This window comes from Psittacula echo (genome assembly GCF_963264785.1).
Source record: "Psittacula echo genome assembly, chromosome: 5".
NCBI classification, from domain to species: domain Eukaryota; kingdom Metazoa; phylum Chordata; class Aves; order Psittaciformes; family Psittacidae; genus Psittacula; species Psittacula echo.
Genome location: NC_137739.1, coordinates 41,806,198 through 41,822,802, shown reverse-complemented (window position 1 = coordinate 41,822,802; position 16,605 = coordinate 41,806,198). Strand labels below are relative to the sequence as shown.

General features: G+C 41.6%; 1 protein-coding gene across 1 annotated transcript; it reads left to right on the top strand.

Annotated features, from left to right (window-relative positions):
• The first annotated feature begins 110 nt into the window (after window positions 1-110).
• On the top strand, window positions 111-14,789 carry EIF2S1 (eukaryotic translation initiation factor 2 subunit alpha). The gene is made up of 8 exons (XM_080620166.1): window positions 111-315; window positions 3,195-3,436; window positions 4,630-4,709; window positions 5,179-5,330; window positions 7,766-7,872; window positions 10,461-10,558; window positions 11,531-11,674; window positions 11,953-14,789. The coding sequence occupies exons 2-8, from the start codon at window positions 3,196-3,198 to the stop codon at window positions 12,076-12,078; spliced, it is 948 nt and encodes a 315-aa protein (XP_080476292.1). The 5' UTR covers window positions 111-315; window position 3,195; the 3' UTR covers window positions 12,079-14,789.
• The last annotated feature ends 1,816 nt before the right edge of the window (window positions 14,790-16,605 follow it).

The window sequence follows — 16,605 nt, the reverse complement described above, 5'->3', positions numbered from 1 at the left end:
GCGCAATTGGCTTCCGGGCCTGTTTGTGGCACCCGGAGGTTCCGACTCTGTTCGCCTGCGCTGCTCTCAGCGGCCGGTCCTTGGGAGGCGCTCTAGCACAGGGCGGCCTTCTGCCTCGGCCTTGAGACTCTATGATCGCTGGGGGAAGCAGTGCTGGCCTATCGCGTGCGGAAGCGCGGGAGCAGGGTGGGCTGACGCTTGCGCAGTGAGGCGGTGGTGGTAGCGGTGAGGTGCACGCTGAGGCGGGAGCGGGACCAGGACCAGCGTGAGACCCCGGGCCGCGAGCGCAGAGCGGGACCCCTCGACCGTTGCCAGGTAGTGGCTGCGCTCCAGCCGCGCCCTGGGGCCGGGCCGAGCTTGGCCTCGGCCTCGCCTGATCCCGCTTAGCCTCGCCTCCTTCCGGCAGGGACCGCGGTGTCAGGGGCACCCGGCGCGGCTCGGGGCTGGGCCCGAGCGCTTGGGCCAGGGCGGGAGGGACAGGTGCCGCAGCTGCGAGCTTTCCAGCTGGCGGGACCTCCCCCCCGGGAGGGCGAAGGGGTAGCTGGCTCTCTCGCTGTGGTAGAGGTGGGCTGTTCCCGGCCGGCCAGCGGCTGTGGGCTGCCCTGGGGACCGGCGCGCCGCTCTGCAGCCGTGGCTGGGCATTGCGTATGTCAGCGGCGTCCCAGCGGCCGAGAGCGTAAGTCGCTGGTCAGAGGTTTCTCCGTGTGCGTTAGTTTCCGCAGAGACCAGTGCAGCAGCGGGGATCTAAACCTTTGCTGAGGCGTTTTAGCGTCCTGGAAAGAGGATTTCCAGTATGGCGCTGTGGGCACCATGTGTTGCTCCCGAGAATCTTCCACAGAAAGACAGAATAAAAAGCTGTGTCTGAGGAGAGAGGAGTAAAATGCTGTGTATAAGGAACGGTAGCTGTCCATTCTTGCTTGTTATCGCTGGGGCTTGTTGCTTTGCAGTCTATTATGTATCTCATAAGTAGACATGTAGGATTGAGCTGAACTGCATGAAGTGGACTAGAAAAACATTTTAACAGTAAAAGTTTTTATTTTTAACCTTAGGAATTCTTTGTTCAGCTTCAAGTTACATGAAACTTTTAGAGGACTTTTTATAATCCTTTACCAGCTTGTATTACTCTTTTCTGAAAGTTAAGAATGGAAATAAGGGTGGACACCGTCTTTTGAATTGCGTACATAGCACTTGGCGTTACCATCTCACTCTCTTTTTCAGTTATTTTATAGCTAGAAAGCATTAGCACTGCTGTAAAGAGCAAGAATAAAACTTCAAGCTGGTGCATAAAACAAGTCTGCGGAAGGAGTGACACATTTGACTTGGCATCTGAGACTCCTGCTTCAGTAGGAAACTGTAGGAAACTTCTAGGCACAGACAAAAGGAATCAGACTAACCTGGTTAGCAGTAACGACGAGTATGTGGAGCCATCATCAGGAAAATGAAGCCATTTAAGCATTTCTTCCTGTCACTGTGTGATTATGAAGCATCTATTTTGTATTTTTAAAATGTATATGAATTAATCATGTTTTGGTTTTCAGGTGTGGTTTTTTGATTCCTGACTAGCAATATGCTGGGGGGTGCTTTTTTATTTTTCAGTGCTTCAGACATTTCAGGCCAGGTCTGTCTTCTGTTCTGATTATAGCTTTTGCTTCTTTGCTGGTAGGTAGCCTCTGGAGCAGGTCTTGCAGGATTGTTCTAAAAATCTTGTGTTGAATTTAGAAAGTTGTCTTGAGTATAGAGTCTGCTCCTTCTCAGTACCACAGAAGCTTCACTCTACCTCTTTATGTTCTCAGCCTCTTGCATGCTCTCTTATTAAAGCATCCTAGAATGGTTTGGGTTGGAAGGGACCTTAAGATTATCTAGTTCCAAACCCCTGCCATGGGCAGGGACACCTTCCACTACACCAGGATGCTCAAACCCCATCCAGCCTGGCTGTGAACACTACCAGGGATGGGGCACCCATGGCAAACAAATACCTTTGGGAGCACTGCAGGCTTCTTCTCTCCCATGTTCTCTTGTTGTTAAAATCTGATTTAAAATTTTGCACAGCCTCATGAATTTAATGAATGCAAGATGCAGTGCATGACCTTTTCACCACTTGAAGTCTTTGCGCTACAGCATGCTATGTGTAGGTAGTACAACAGTTGAAGTAGATAATAAAGTCTGGGTAGCAAGCTCTACTGTCAATGCAAAAAATTAGCATCTTACCAAATGTTCACAGTAATACTAAAATACTAGTTAATTTATTGTATATGAAGTTCAATAAAGTGAAGTGCAAGGTCCTGCATCTGGGTTGGGTCCATCCCTGGCACAGCTACAGGTTGGGTGGAGAAGTTATTCAAAGCAGCCCTGTGGAGAAGGACTTAGGGATGTTGGTCAACAGGAAACTGAACATGAGCCAGCTTCAGTGTGTGCTCACAGCCCAGAAACCAACCGTATCCTGGGCTGCATCAAAAGGAGCGTGACCAGCAGGTCAAAGGAGGTGATCCTGCCCCTCTACTCTGCTCTCGTGAGACCTTACTTGGAGTATTGTGTGCAGTTCTGGTGTCCTCAACAGAAAAAGGACATGGAACTGTTGGAACAAGTCCAGAGGAGGGCCACGAGGATGATCGGGGGCTGGAGCACCTCGCATATGAAGATAGGCTGAGGAAGCTGGGGCTGTTCAGCCTGGAGAAGAGAAGGCTGCATGGAGACCTCATAGCAGCCTTCCAGTATCTGAAGGGGGGCCTAATGCCAGAGAGGGGCTCTTCATTAGGGACTGTAGCAATAGGACAAGGGGTAATGGGTTTAAACAGGGGAAGTTCAAGTTAGATATGAGAGAAGCTTCTTACTGTGAGGGTGGTGAGGCACTGGAACAGGTTGCCCAAAGAAGTGGTAAGTGTTCCATCCCTGGCAGTGTACAAGGCCAGGTTGGACAGGGCCTTGGACAGCATGGTCTAGTGTGAGGCATCCCTGCCAATGGCGCGGGGTTTGGAACTGGATAATCTTAAGGTCCTTTCCCACCCTAAACCATTCTATGATTAATTTCTGTTAAAACCGAAGTTTGAATTGCACAAGCCTTATTGTAATTTGCAGGTTTTTGTGCCAGTGTTCCTCTCTGTCCTTACCAGTCCTTGCTGATTTTTTTACCATGTTTGTAGGAGAAGGCAGTGATGTACTGTGAAATAAAGTCTTTGTTTCTTCTCAAATTCCAGAATGCCAGGACTAAGCTGTAGATTCTACCAGCATAAATTTCCGGAGGTGGAAGATGTAGTGATGGTCAATGTTCGGTCCATTGCTGAAATGGGAGCCTACGTCAGCCTGCTGGAGTACAACAACATTGAGGGCATGATCCTTCTCAGTGAGCTTTCCAGAAGACGTATTCGTTCCATAAACAAACTCATCCGCATCGGGAGGAATGAATGTGTTGTGGTTATAAGAGTTGACAAAGAGAAAGGTATTTGGGAGTATTGTGGGCAGTATCAAAATTGAATTCATAGAGAAAAGTGCAGATAAAACTAGCCAGCTTAGGTGTTCTTTAGTTTTGTGAGGGATTCTGGTTTTTAAGGTGCTTAAGCAAAATGGATTATCATTGTGCCATCTGATCGTTCTTCCATTTCTCTGTATCCATTGGTAATTGGGTTAATGAAGGTCAGTTGTATCAATAAAGATGTGCCTACGTGGGTCCTCACCAGCGCAGTGTTTGATCAACAAACCATACTGAAGTGGAATTTTTTGTAATATCTATGTAGATTTTCTAAGTCTTAACTGAAGAGAGGGATTATCTGATACAGAGATGAAAATCTAAATGGTGAACATTTAATGTTCACAGTCCATCCTGTTCATTCACAAGTCTTTAATCTTGGCTGTAAATGCGTAGATGACATGTATGTAATTGTACCACATGAATTGTGTAGGTTACAAGTTGAGATTGCAGAGGCAACTTTGTCATTGTGTGTCTTCTGAACGTTTGAATTTTTTACTCCAAAGGGTTTTTTTAATATATTTTCTATTTAGAACTTGTTGGATTTTGCAAATACTGTTCCATGCAGTCTTTAAAATCTATAACCAGGTATAAAGAAATAATAAAAATAAACACTGAGCACGTCTCCTAGAAACCTGGCTATTGGTATGATGTTTCTCAAGTGATAGCATTTCTAGAATACTTCAGAGACTGCAGTTAACTCTGAGATTAAGTGATGACAGGGTAAAAAAAAAAAAAGCAAAGAGCAAAGAAAGACAAACTTTTTTCAGATAGATCTGAAGTGAAAGAAGCTTCCCAGCATCTCTAGTGAAAGAATAATTCCTCTTACGAATTAATCTAGTTCTTACATTAACAGAAAAGCACATCTGGAATTCACATAGTAGTCTTTTATTGAATCTTTATGGGAGCTTGTAGTTTGTGAGAAGTAGGTGGAGGCCTTTTCAAATCTGCTAAGAGATGGTTCAGTGAACTTAATATCCTAATTTGGATCATAATTTGATCAAATTAAGGCTTCATTTTGTTACTTTCTGTAGCAACATAAAGAGATAATGTAGGCAAGGGGCAAATCCTGAGTCAGAGTGTTTGTTCTCTAATGCATTTTTTTTGAAGCAGTTAAACATAGTTTGCACAATGCCTGACAATTTTAAAATGGTTTTCCCCAATAGGTTATATCGACTTGTCGAAAAGAAGAGTTTCTCCAGAGGAGGCAATCAAATGTGAAGACAAATTCACAAAATCAAAGACTGTAAGTTGCTTTGTTATATTCAGGCACTGTGTATTTCCAGCTTCTTTCCTGAGCAACCAAAATGCACAGATGTAAGATAAGATGAAAATAAAGTGTTGTTCTCATGTGTTGGGCATACTCTCATTTTCATTTACCCATGCAAATATATTTAACCAGTTCATCTCTCCATGAGTGCTCTGGTAAACTGCTGCTTCATTAATGAATAGATCAAGTAAGACATTAGTTGAAAATTTGTGATATAAAGGGATGTACTGAAGTTATCAGAAATCCAAAGTATATGCTGGTTTAGCACAGTGGACATCTTTTAGTGAAAAGTCATGCAGGTAGCTTAAAGTGTTGACTACCATCCTTACTACTGTCTTACACTTCCAAGCAGAAGTCTTATCATTTAAATACTACTTTTTATTCTAAATTTTTGCCTGGTGTTGGTATTTGTTTTCATTTTTTTAACACTCCTTTTGTGTTCCAGGTTTACAGCATTCTTCGCCATGTTGCTGAAGTCTTAGAATACACTAAGGATGAGCAGCTTGAGAGTCTGTTCCAGAGAACTGCCTGGGTATTTGATGACAAGTACAAAAGACCAGGATATGGTGCTTATGATGCATTCAAGCATGCAGTCTCGTAAGGATATCTTTTCTACTTCCAAGGGCTTATTTCAAATTGCAGATAAATATTTCTTGGAATAGATCCATCATAATGTTCTTTTGCTTTTGGAGGTTTTTGTGGTGTTGTTTGCATTTTGGTTTTTTGTTTGTTTGGGTTTTTTTTTTCTGGAGCCAGTATGTAAAACGTAAGGTTTTACAAAAGTGACCTCGTAAATCATGACATCAGTCTTCCAGTTGCTTAGTGTGTAGGTTTTCTGTCTTACTGCTTTCTTCAAGTTCCCAGTGCTCTTGAGAAAGAAGGCTGAAAGTTGACTTAGTTTTATTAGTCTTTGAGTCTGCCACTTTGCCTGTCAAGTTCTTTAAAAGGGGTAAATGAATGTGATGTGGTGAAACACTGAGGCATTGGTAAATAATATGTTTTAAGCATAAAAGAAATGTGATTGCAAATACTGGAGCCATTTCGGTTGCTACAGGTGAGCCTGTTGCATTTCTAGAAGAAGAAGCAGACAGCTGAACTTGGTTGTCTGTCAGAATTTGGCTATTCTTAGTCCCAAGCAGATACTAGCAAAAATACCTTGCTGTGTCTGAAGATACTTGTACTCAAGCTGTCACTCTTCCACTGCACAGGAAGAGTTTTTCTTTTTTAAATGCAACAAGCTGGCTTGTTGCTTCTCTACACTTCCAAACTTAAAGAATGGGATCATGAATTCAGAAATGGAATTATGAATATTATTATTATTATGAAATTATGATGCTAACGGAATACACACTGAGATATATGGCTTGTTTGGGGTTTTTTTATGGAGTGTGATATTTTAGTTAACCCATTTGGTTTCCCTCTAAAGATTGCTAGCGTGCTGGGACATCTAGTCTAGGGCATGTTTGCCAAGAAAGGTTGGAGCAGGTGATCCTTGAGGCTCCTTCCAACCTGATATTCTATGAATCTCTTGTGAAATTGGTGATCCAAAAATACATTTTTCACTCTTTTACTCTTCTGTGGCACGTAAACCTGAGTGATGGATGTGAGTTGAACACTAGATGACAGTAGTAAAATTTTACGATTTCTCTGGACTTCAAGAAGCAGGGCACTTTACCAAGTAAAGTACTACCAGCCTTAAAACCATCCTCGTGTTTTTGGGAAAGAGGCAACTTGTACCTTCATTTAGACCGAACATGTTCTGGTTTACAGCATAATAATTATTTCCTAATGATAGCAAATTTACTGGTAAAAGGCAAATCTGAGCACATTGCTGCAGAAGGAATTCCTGATCATTCTGTACCTGTTAAATACTTAGTTAAACACCTGCATAATAGAAGAACAAAACCTGTAGTTGCACTGGCTGTTTAAGCTTCTCTCTAACTTGAAAAAATCCCTGAACACACATGACATTTGTTGCTCATCTGCTGTTCAGGTTGGAGCACAAACATGTTTCCACCAGTAATGCCTTAAGATTTCTGACAATGGACTGCAACCTTTATTTGTTCTCAGGCTCCTATACACAAGCTATGTAGATAATGCTCACAAAAGTAACTCAAAGATTTAACAGGATAGATTGTAAATGAAGAAGCAGAATTTGCATGTTCAATAAACCACTTCTGCTATGCAGGTTCCTATTTTGATGTGTAAAACCTGCCATATTTCTGGGTTCTCTTTGCTTATTTTTGGCCCTTCTGCTATCTATATTGGGTATATAAAATCATGAAAGATAATGTTTTATTAGCAGCAGAGACCAAGCTCCAATATTGCCTCTGGTTTTTGGGCCATTTTAGTTCATGTTTGCCCGCTAGTAGAAGTATAGGTGGTCTGGTATTGTTTTTCAGAGAACTGCAGCTCTTGTCTCTGAAAAACAAGAGGTTTTGTGAGGGGCTCTATGGTTATGTTTCAGATATATTTTGGTTAAAATTAATACAGCAGTCGAAAATGGACACCAGCTCTCCAAACAAGAGCTGCTAATTTATATTGGTAAGCAGCAGGGGCATTTGCCCCCTGTGATCTCTGGATTTTAAACTATTTGCTTGTGATTTAAAAAACCTTTATCCTTTCTTTAGCCAAGAATTCAGGCAGCAGATAAGTGTCTGTGATCCAGCAGTTTTATTTTGCAGAATGGCAAAAATCTTGCATTTGAATGAAATGCTGAAATGATTCGAAAACCTCAGATTCATAACGGATTCTTTTTCATGTGATAGAGATTTATCTTCACATTGGAGGGAACATAAATATAAGGCAACTAGGTATTTGTCTCATTCTGTGTATCGTATATAGACAGAAGTCGTTCCTCTTGATTAAAACAAAAAAAAATAATCTTTCAGGTCTCTTCTTCCAGGAACAGATTGAGTAAACTACTTACCTGCTTTGTTAAATGCTTCCAGTATAGAAATAGTACCAAAAGTTGATGTTGTGTTGCATTCCACTTCAGTATGACTTCTGTAACGTTGCTTTGCTTGGCTCAGAGACCCTGCAATCCTGGATAGCCTAGATCTGACAGAGGAAGAGAGACGTGTATTGATTGACAATATTAACAGACGTCTGACACCTCAAGCAGTCAAAATCCGAGCTGGTGAGTTCTTTCCAGATATTAATTGAACACATATTGATCCTTAAGTCAAACCACATGGTGGTTTGTAATGCTGATATTTGAGTGGAACTGCTCAGAATTAAGACACCTTAATCAAGGATTGCTTGCAAAATGTGAAGTTCCCGACGACTGGAAAAAGGGTAATATAACCCCCATTTTCAAGAAGGGGAAAATGGATGACCCGGGGAATTACAGACCAGTCAGTCTCACCTCTGTGCCTGGCAGACTCTTGGAGCAGATTCTCCTGGAAGATATGCTAAGGCACATGAAAAACAAGGAGGTGGTTGGTGACAGCCAGTATGGCTTCACTAAGGGGAAATCCTGTCTGACCAATTTGGTGGCCTTCTATGATGGGGCTACGAAACTGATGGACAGGGGCAGAGCAGTTGACGTCATCTATCTGGACTTGTGCAAAGCCTTTGACACTGTCCCACATGACATCCTTGTCTCTAAATTGGAGAGACATCAATTTGATGGGTGGACCACTTGGTGGATAAAGAACTGGCTGGATGGCCGCACGCAAAGAGTTGTGGTCAATGGCTCGATGTCCGGCTGGAGACCGGTAACGAGTGGTGTCCCTCAGGGATCGGTGTTGGGACCGGTCTTGTTCAGCATCTTTTGTCGGTGACATGGACAGTGGGATTGAGTGCGCCCTCAGCAAGTTTGCTGATGACACCAAGCTGTGTGGTTCGGTTGATACGCCGGAGGGAAGGGATGCCATCCAGAGGGACCTCGACGTGCTTGTGAGGTGGGCTTATGCCAACCTTATGCAGTTTAACCATGCCAAGTGCAAGGTCCTACACCTGGGTGGGAGCAATCCCAGGCACAGCTACAGGTTGGGCAGAGCAGAGATTCAGAGCAGCCCTGCAGAGAAGGACTTGGGGGTGTTGGTCGATGAAAAAACGAACATGAGCTGGCAGTGTGCGCTTGCAGCCCAGAAAGCCAACCATATCCTGGGCTGCATCAAAAGGAGCGTGACCAGCAGGTCGAAGGAGGTGATCCTGCCCCTTTCTACTCTGCTCTCGTGAGACCTCACTTGGAGTATTGTGTGCAGTTCTGGTGTCCTCAACAGAAAAAGGACATGGAACTGTTGGAACAAGTCCAGAGGAGGGCCACGAGGATGATCGGGGACTGGAGCACCTCCCGTATGAAGATAGGCTGAGAAAGTTGGGGCTGTTCAGCCTGGAGAAGAGAAGGCTGCGTGGAGACCTCCTAGCAGCCTTCCAGTATCTGAAGGGGGCTTACAAGGATGCTGGGGAGGGACTCTTCTTTAGGGACTGTAGTGATAGGACAAGGGGTAACGGGTTAAAACTTAAACAGGGGAAGTTTAGATTGGATCTAAGGAAGAAATTCTTTACTGAGAGGGTGGTGAGGCACTGGAATGGGTTGCCCAGGGAGGTTGTGAATGCTCCATCCCTGGTGGTGTTCAAGGCCAGGTTGGATGAGGCCTTGGGTGGCATGGTTTAGTGTGGGGTGTCCCTGCCCATGGCAGGGGGGTTGGAACTGGATGATCTCAAGATCCTTTCCAACCCTAACTATTCTATGATGATTCTATGAGTCTATGAAATGTCTGTGTTCTGTCCCAAAGTGCAAGGTGGTTTGACTTTTATTTTTTTCCTCCTTAACTGCAGGTTCTTTGGTAGACAAAGTCGTTGTCCTGATATATAATACAGTCTATCGTCTTGCACTGGCACACAGTGAATTTAGATGTTTTATAGTTATTACTGCATCCACAATACTCTTTTTCATTATTCAAAGTCTTAAATTTGTTGATCCCCTAATAGTATGATTGATTTCTGTTAGCATGGCTACAATGTATGTCATAGCCACTTTTCCATGAACATGTGAAAATAGTCTACACAGTATTCTCTGTGTAGCTTAGTCTTGCACCATTGTTACGTGTGTAAATAAATCTTTGTCTCTAAACTGATCAGGGTATTAGAGATATGACTACCATTAGCCTGTGCTTTAATTTCCGAACATCTGCAAAATGTTCTACAAAATGTATCTACAAAAAGATAACTAACATTACTAATTACTAATGTAATTATATATTGATATAATTTACCTTAAAAAAATTAAAAATCCAGTGCTCCTCAAGTGCTGACTCTATGCCTCTGTTTTAATTGCTGACAGAATTATGTGAATTTGTGTATGTGCTCTTTTTCAAGGTTTATTTTTCCTGATCTTTAATTTTCTCTGGTATTTATTGCTTTTATATCTTCATCTCTCTATGTGAAATACATAATTATTCCTGATGAATTTATTGGGTGAGAGGTAAGTGAAGGTGGGCATATAATTCCATATCTTGGCTTTTCCAAGCACAATGTAAAATATAGTATGTCCAAAGAATTTATGAAGTCTTTTCACCTCAACTTACAAGTCAAGAAAGTGAAATACCTTCCTCAGCTTTGGGAGCTACTGAGGCTGTCATTGTGAATAAATACTGGATGCTAAAAAGCTTTATCCAAGCTTATGTTAAAAAACTTTAAAGATTCTATAGCTTTTGGTAACTTTTTATTAGTTTTATGTATTTATTAAGTTTTATTGTTTGTATTCGTCTGTCCTAGATATTGAGGTGGCCTGTTATGGTTATGAAGGCATAGATGCAGTAAAAGAAGCTTTGAGAGCAGGATTGAACTGTTCCACGGAGAATATGCCCATTAAAGTAAGTGTCTGTTTTAGGAGTGAAATTAAAAGTTGTTTTCTGTTGCCTTCGGGTACTAGTAGCATGCAGTTGCCATTGTCACAATCACATAGCTGAGGCTGAGAAGCCATGTACTTGATTCTTGATTCTTCTCTAGCAGGTCTGTAATGTACTTCCTATCAGCCATGTACTGACAGTTGTTCCTGTGGCTGTGCTGTGACTTCCCAAGTTCTAGAAGCTGTATTTATTCTGTTCACAGAATCATTAAGGTTGAAGGGGACCTCTGGAGATCACCTAGTCTAAGCCCCTTGTCAGTGCATTAGTTCAATTTATTCAAGCCTAGTATTTGCACTCTGCATACCCACTGTTCCCTAATGCAGCCTTAGGTAGGGAGCAATAGATTTTATTTTCAGGTACGAGATGATTAAGAAAAGAAGAAACATATGAAAATGCTTATATGTTTGACTGTTGATAGAATGGCTACTGTACTCAGGCCTAATTCTTCTTCCCCAGCAATTTCAGGATACTGATTGTATTACTGAATAAGTGTTTTCAAAAACAACTTGAAAGAACTTCCTTCTTTGAAAATTATTTCTTACTGGTTTCTTGTAACAAAAGGAAAAGTTTCCTTATTCAGTCATCTTTTTTTTAAAAAGTGCTGGTTGCAGTTGAAAAATTGTTATAGGCTGTTTTACTGATTTGCAAATTGGATATTATTTCTGCTTAACAATATTTGTCTAAATAAACACACCATGTAGAAATACCTATGCTGATACTGGAAATCAGGCAAGCTGTACAACATTTCCTTGTCTGCTATTTCACTCCATGTTGTTTATGCTTCTAGAAAGGGTTTTTCTAATGGGAAAATGTTTTTTCTTCTGTGAGTTGTACATTCAGAAAACTGTTGCTTGCTTTGTTTTCAGTGTTTTTCTCTGGTTTTATTGCTGAATTTGCTTTTTAATTCCTCTCCCCCAAATCCATACAATGTGATAGATTAATCTGATAGCCCCTCCTCGTTATGTGATGACTACTACAACACTGGAGAGAACTGAAGGACTGTCTGTTCTGAATCAAGCCATGGCTGTAATTAAAGAAAAAATTGAGGAGAAGAGAGGAGTCTTTAATGTGCAGATGGAGGTAAGAACACATTCCATTCTAAAGTGTTATTTTTTAGCATTTCTAAAGTAGAGCAAGACCAGTACTGCTAGGAGAAATTTTAGCAAAAAGGTTTTAAAAACCCCTGAACTTTGTGTTCTTTAAACAAATGGCAAAAAAAAAAAATTAATTTTCCTGGTTTATTGTGTGACTTTAGTATATATTTTATCTCTTGCTCCTTATGTAGAATCAGAGTCTACAAATATATATGAAGTTTTCTTTATGACAGTTTACCATGTGTTCTGGTTTGTTTTTTTCAGCCTAAGGTGGTTACTGACACAGATGAGACTGAGCTTGCAAGGCAGTTAGAAAGACTGGAGAGGGAAAATGCTGAAGTGGATGGGGATGATGATGCTGAGGAAATGGAAGCCAAAACTGAAGACTAAATGTTCTGGAATATTTGGAAGAGAGACCATATGACAAATTAAGAGACCCTATTGCAAACACTCTGGACTAAATATTTACAGTATTGAAAATTTCAAATGCAAATACTTGAAGTGTTTTCTGTTTTAAAAAGACCACAATGTAAAAGGCTCTTCTAACTAACATGTGATGCAGCAACTTAAGAAATTGAATCTTTTGAAAGGAAGGTGCCTAGTCAAATTCAAGACACAGATCTGGCCAGAAGGAAGTTGCCACCCCATGTTTAACATTTTCGTACATCACAATTCCTAGCTGGTGACTACAGCTCAGTGCATCTGTTAATGATATTTCCTGGGAGCACCAAAAACAAGTGAGCTGAACAGTTCTATACAGAATGTGTTTGAGCAAGTATTCAATAAATTTGGGCTATGTAACTCCAAGAATTATTTTTCCCCCCTCCTTTGTCACATGGCTTAGAGTGGTGTGAATGTAAAACCTGGAAGGGTATGACCAGCAGGTGATTCCCCTGTAACAGTCAGAGGTCTTTCTTTTGTTTGCTTTAAATCAAGCCAAGAATGAGTGGAACAGAATGTTTCTCTTACAGGTTTGTTGATGCAGACTTGTTTAAAAGAGCATTTCCTTTCTTTATCATCTGCAGTTAAGGACTGAGAACTTGAAAACTTTAAAAATAACTTGTCACCATTCCAATAAACATAGCTGATAAATGAAAAATTACATAAAGTTGTACTTTTCTGGTATAGGTGAATATAGCAGGAGCTTTAGTGAACTTGCTTATACTTCAAAAAAAGCTGTACTGTCCTGGAAGCTCATTGCTGAATGACCTTAATTTCTGCCCACCTTAAGTCCGCTTTACACTGGGCTGAGCTGTTCATTCTAGAAGCAACCTATTTATCTTCTTTGAAGAAGAAAAACAAGATGTGCTTTCCATGTTGGAGTATGAAACAAAATTAAAAATCCTCTTTCCTTTTCTGTGAGAACAGGCAGGTGGAAGGAGGTTTTTTTTGTAAACCAAAAAGGAACCTTTCCAATTGCCACATTTTTAAATACATCTTTTTTTATTGTTGTGTCACACGTCACCCATCCCATTTTTTCTTAGTATTTTGTGCTGCTAAAGGAAAAATGCATGGAAAATGAGGCTTTGACCCTTAACTAGGAATCCTTAATACTGCCACAGTACAAACAATATCATTGCTATATGGCATTGCCACAAAAGGCATTCATAAATGGTATATGCATCGCAATTCATACTTGATTGTTAGGGTTGGCTACTGTTGTGGTTTAAGCTCAGCCAGCAATCCAGAATCACACAGCTGTTAGCTCACCCCCCCCCACCCCACCCCACCCCAATTCCTCTCCCAGCTCCTGGAGCTATGGGGAAGAGAATCAAAAGAATGTGACTCCCATGGATTGAGATAAGAACAGTCCAGTAACTAAGGTATAACTCACACCACTACTGCTACCACCAATAATAATAATGATAATAACAAGGGAAGAGAATACAACTCCTCACCACCCGCCAACTGATACCCAGCCCATACCCAGCCCAACCGAGCAGTGATCTAACCCTTTTGGGTAACTGCCCCCAGTTTATGTAGTGGGCATGATGTGCTGTGGTATGGAATACCTCTTTGGTTAGTTTGGGTCAAGTGTCCTGTGTCTGCTTCCTCTCAGCTTCCCCTCCTCCCTGGCAGAGCATGAGATTCAGAAAGTTCTTGGTCAGAGTAAACATTTCTGAGCAACAACTAAAAACATTGGTGTGTTATCAGCGCTGTTCCCAGGCTGAAAGTCAAAAAGACAGCACTGCACCAGCTACTAAGAAGGAGAAAATTGACTGCTACTGCTGAACCCAGGACAGCTACATGTAAACTCTGATAGTAATGCAAAGCCAAGAAGGTTAAATAATTTCTTTACAGAATGTAAGAAAATATCCAGATGTGTCACAACAAAATGAAGAAATAGTTTATGGTTGTTTTCTGAAAGTGCTGCCTTTTCAGAAGCTGCTTATGACAGTCTTGTCATGGCTTGAAATTGTGATAATGTCAGTTTCCTGTTTGAACAGCTCTTCCACCTCTGCCCATTCACTAGAAGTGTTTTAAATTCCATTAAACACAGTATGTGAATACTCAGACTGAATAACAAAGCGTTTAAAAACTTAGTCACCATGTGATCTGTATGCCAAAGTAATGCTGTAAAGGAAAGCACTGAAAAATGAGCCACGCCTGCTATTTCCTTGGAGTGCTACCAAGGTGTTAAGATTAGTATAATCTCCATAGATGTTATTTTACACAGCTGTTTTGATGTGTTACCAGGTGAGAGTTGTTTCTGTCAGTAACTTAGCACAAAGTTTGCTGAACTTTTTTGAAAGCTTGCTGAACAGTGGTTTCAGGAGCTTCTCTAATTGGAGCTCAGTGTGCTGGTGAACATGGTTCTGTGTCAATTTTGAGTGCCTGAAAAAAATGACCAAAATGGTGAGGATGGTAACAAAGCAGCTGAAGATAAATGCATGTCAGTCACTTTTTACCCTGGCAGATAAAATCAGGCTCTCCTGTTGCCTGAACACATTTTAACCAAGAAGCTTAAACGATGCAAGACAACTTAGTGGATATTTCTCATGAGTTGCCAGAGGTCTAAGGTGGCTGCTTTTGAGAAGGTGTAAGGGAGCACTGAACCTGTGAAGCTCATGCTGGGCCTCAGCTGTGCTGCATCTGTTGCTGTAGCCCATGACTTAAGGATCTTTAGAAGTTCCTGAGATGATACGTTCTACCTCAACCAGTCTATTTGGTATGTGTGGAACTGCATTTGCTTACCAGTTGCTGAAAATAAGGGTTGTGGATTTTGCATGAATGCCTTTGCTGAAGCAAGGTAGTATATTCCTGCTGTTCATTAGAAACTGTGCTGTTTACTCAACTGTAATTGCAAGGCCAAAATCTCCACTAGCACTAATGTCAACTGAAGGGAAAGGTAGAGGTGTAACTGTGGACAGGGCTTGGCCTGATGCATTAATTGTAAGGATCTCAGCATGATTTTCATATCCCAGATGAGTTTTGTAAGATTGGCAGCTTGGAAACAGTTTTACTTATAACATCTGATAAGGACTCATTAATACAAAAAAAACAACCAACCAGCTCAGGTCAGGCACACAGTCTGGTAACACACAGCCCTGTAGTCTGCTCCTGATGAGGGCTGCTAAAAAAGGGGTGCCCTACTTTCTGGGGGCTGTTGTGATCTGTCGGGCTTTTAATCCAGTGACAATTCCTTGCTGTTATCTTTCCAATTCTGGCTCTCAGGTGTTTTTTCAGATGTATTGGAGCTGGCATGTTGTTCTTTATAGCGGAATCTGCACTTCAGTGTTGAATTTCTGATAGCTTCTTGTTCCAGTCTAGACAGTTAAACAACTGTTTTCAAACATTGCCACCTTTCTACGTGTCCTGCTGTTACGTCAGAATTCTTTTGAACGCTTGTCAACTTTCATTTTTATCGAGAAATATTTTGTCATTCCTCATTTTGGTGTGGTTTCTTTTCATGTTTTTTCATTCCTAATCCTACACCAGAGGGCAAAATCTTAAGAAACTGCTTTGAAAAAGCTGAGTATATGTAATCACCCATGTGACACAATGATACATGACGGGCTTTGCAGAGCATAGGATGGGGTTGTCCTGTGGGCAGGTTCTCTTCATCACCTATTTGTGGCTTCCTGAGGAGTCCCTGGACCTGGAGATACCAGCAATATATGTGAGGTCACTCAGGTGAAATAGTGCACTTGGAGCTGGCTACTCCTGCTCTTCCCTCTAATTGTGAATACTGTCCTGCGGTCCTGAAGCCTGCAGCTGTCTCTTCCAGGCCATCCCTAAAATCCTAAGATCCTAAAGCATATATAGTATTTTGGGGACACTTTGAATGGAAGAAAATGTCAAGCACTCAGCTGTGCTCTTTTAATAAAACACTGCGCTGAAGTATGGGAAGCATTCTAAAATGGATCTGATGAACCAGATACTGTGAGTTTCCAGTCCCACAGAAGACTTGATACAGAGCTCCTAGGTTTATACAGATGGAAACATGTCCTTTTCCACCAGAAGACTTCAATACCAGAACTTGCCTTTCCAGCACATGTGTGGAAACAGCAGCCCAGATCTACTGACTCATTTTTCACTATATGACCCTGAAAGACCTGTATTTACTCAGCCTCAGGGAGCAGAATAGGGGCAGTTTGTTAGCCATGATTAACTACAGAATGAGAAAAGGGAAAGGGGGGGGGGGGCGAGGGTATGGTAAATATCCAAAGAACTGAAGAAATATTTTGAGGTATTGAAAAAAGTGAAGGCTCTAGATTATAAGAAGTAGTTGATACAAAACTTTTTGCTTAATGAGCAGCTACAGCAGCATTTGCTTCACCATTCACCAGCAGTTTGACAATAAAACTCTTTGTTGTTAATGGTAATTTTCCCAAGATCCATCTGCAGGGCTGCGGGTGGTCTGTGTGCTGGAGAAAAAGCTCACTAGGATCCTGGGTGAGGACTGGTTGTGGTGCA

Excerpts from the sequence above, each read along its gene's own strand:
- EIF2S1 (XM_080620166.1), top strand. The coding sequence starts at position 3,196 with ATGCCAGGACTAAGCTGTAGATTCTACCAGCATAAATTTCCGGAGGTG. Across the intron at positions 4,710-5,178 it reads AATTCACAAAATCAAAGACT|GTTTACAGCATTCTTCGCCA; the intron begins GTAAGTTGCTTT and ends TTTGTGTTCCAG. Across the intron at positions 11,675-11,952 it reads TCTTTAATGTGCAGATGGAG|CCTAAGGTGGTTACTGACAC; the intron begins GTAAGAACACAT and ends TGTTTTTTTCAG.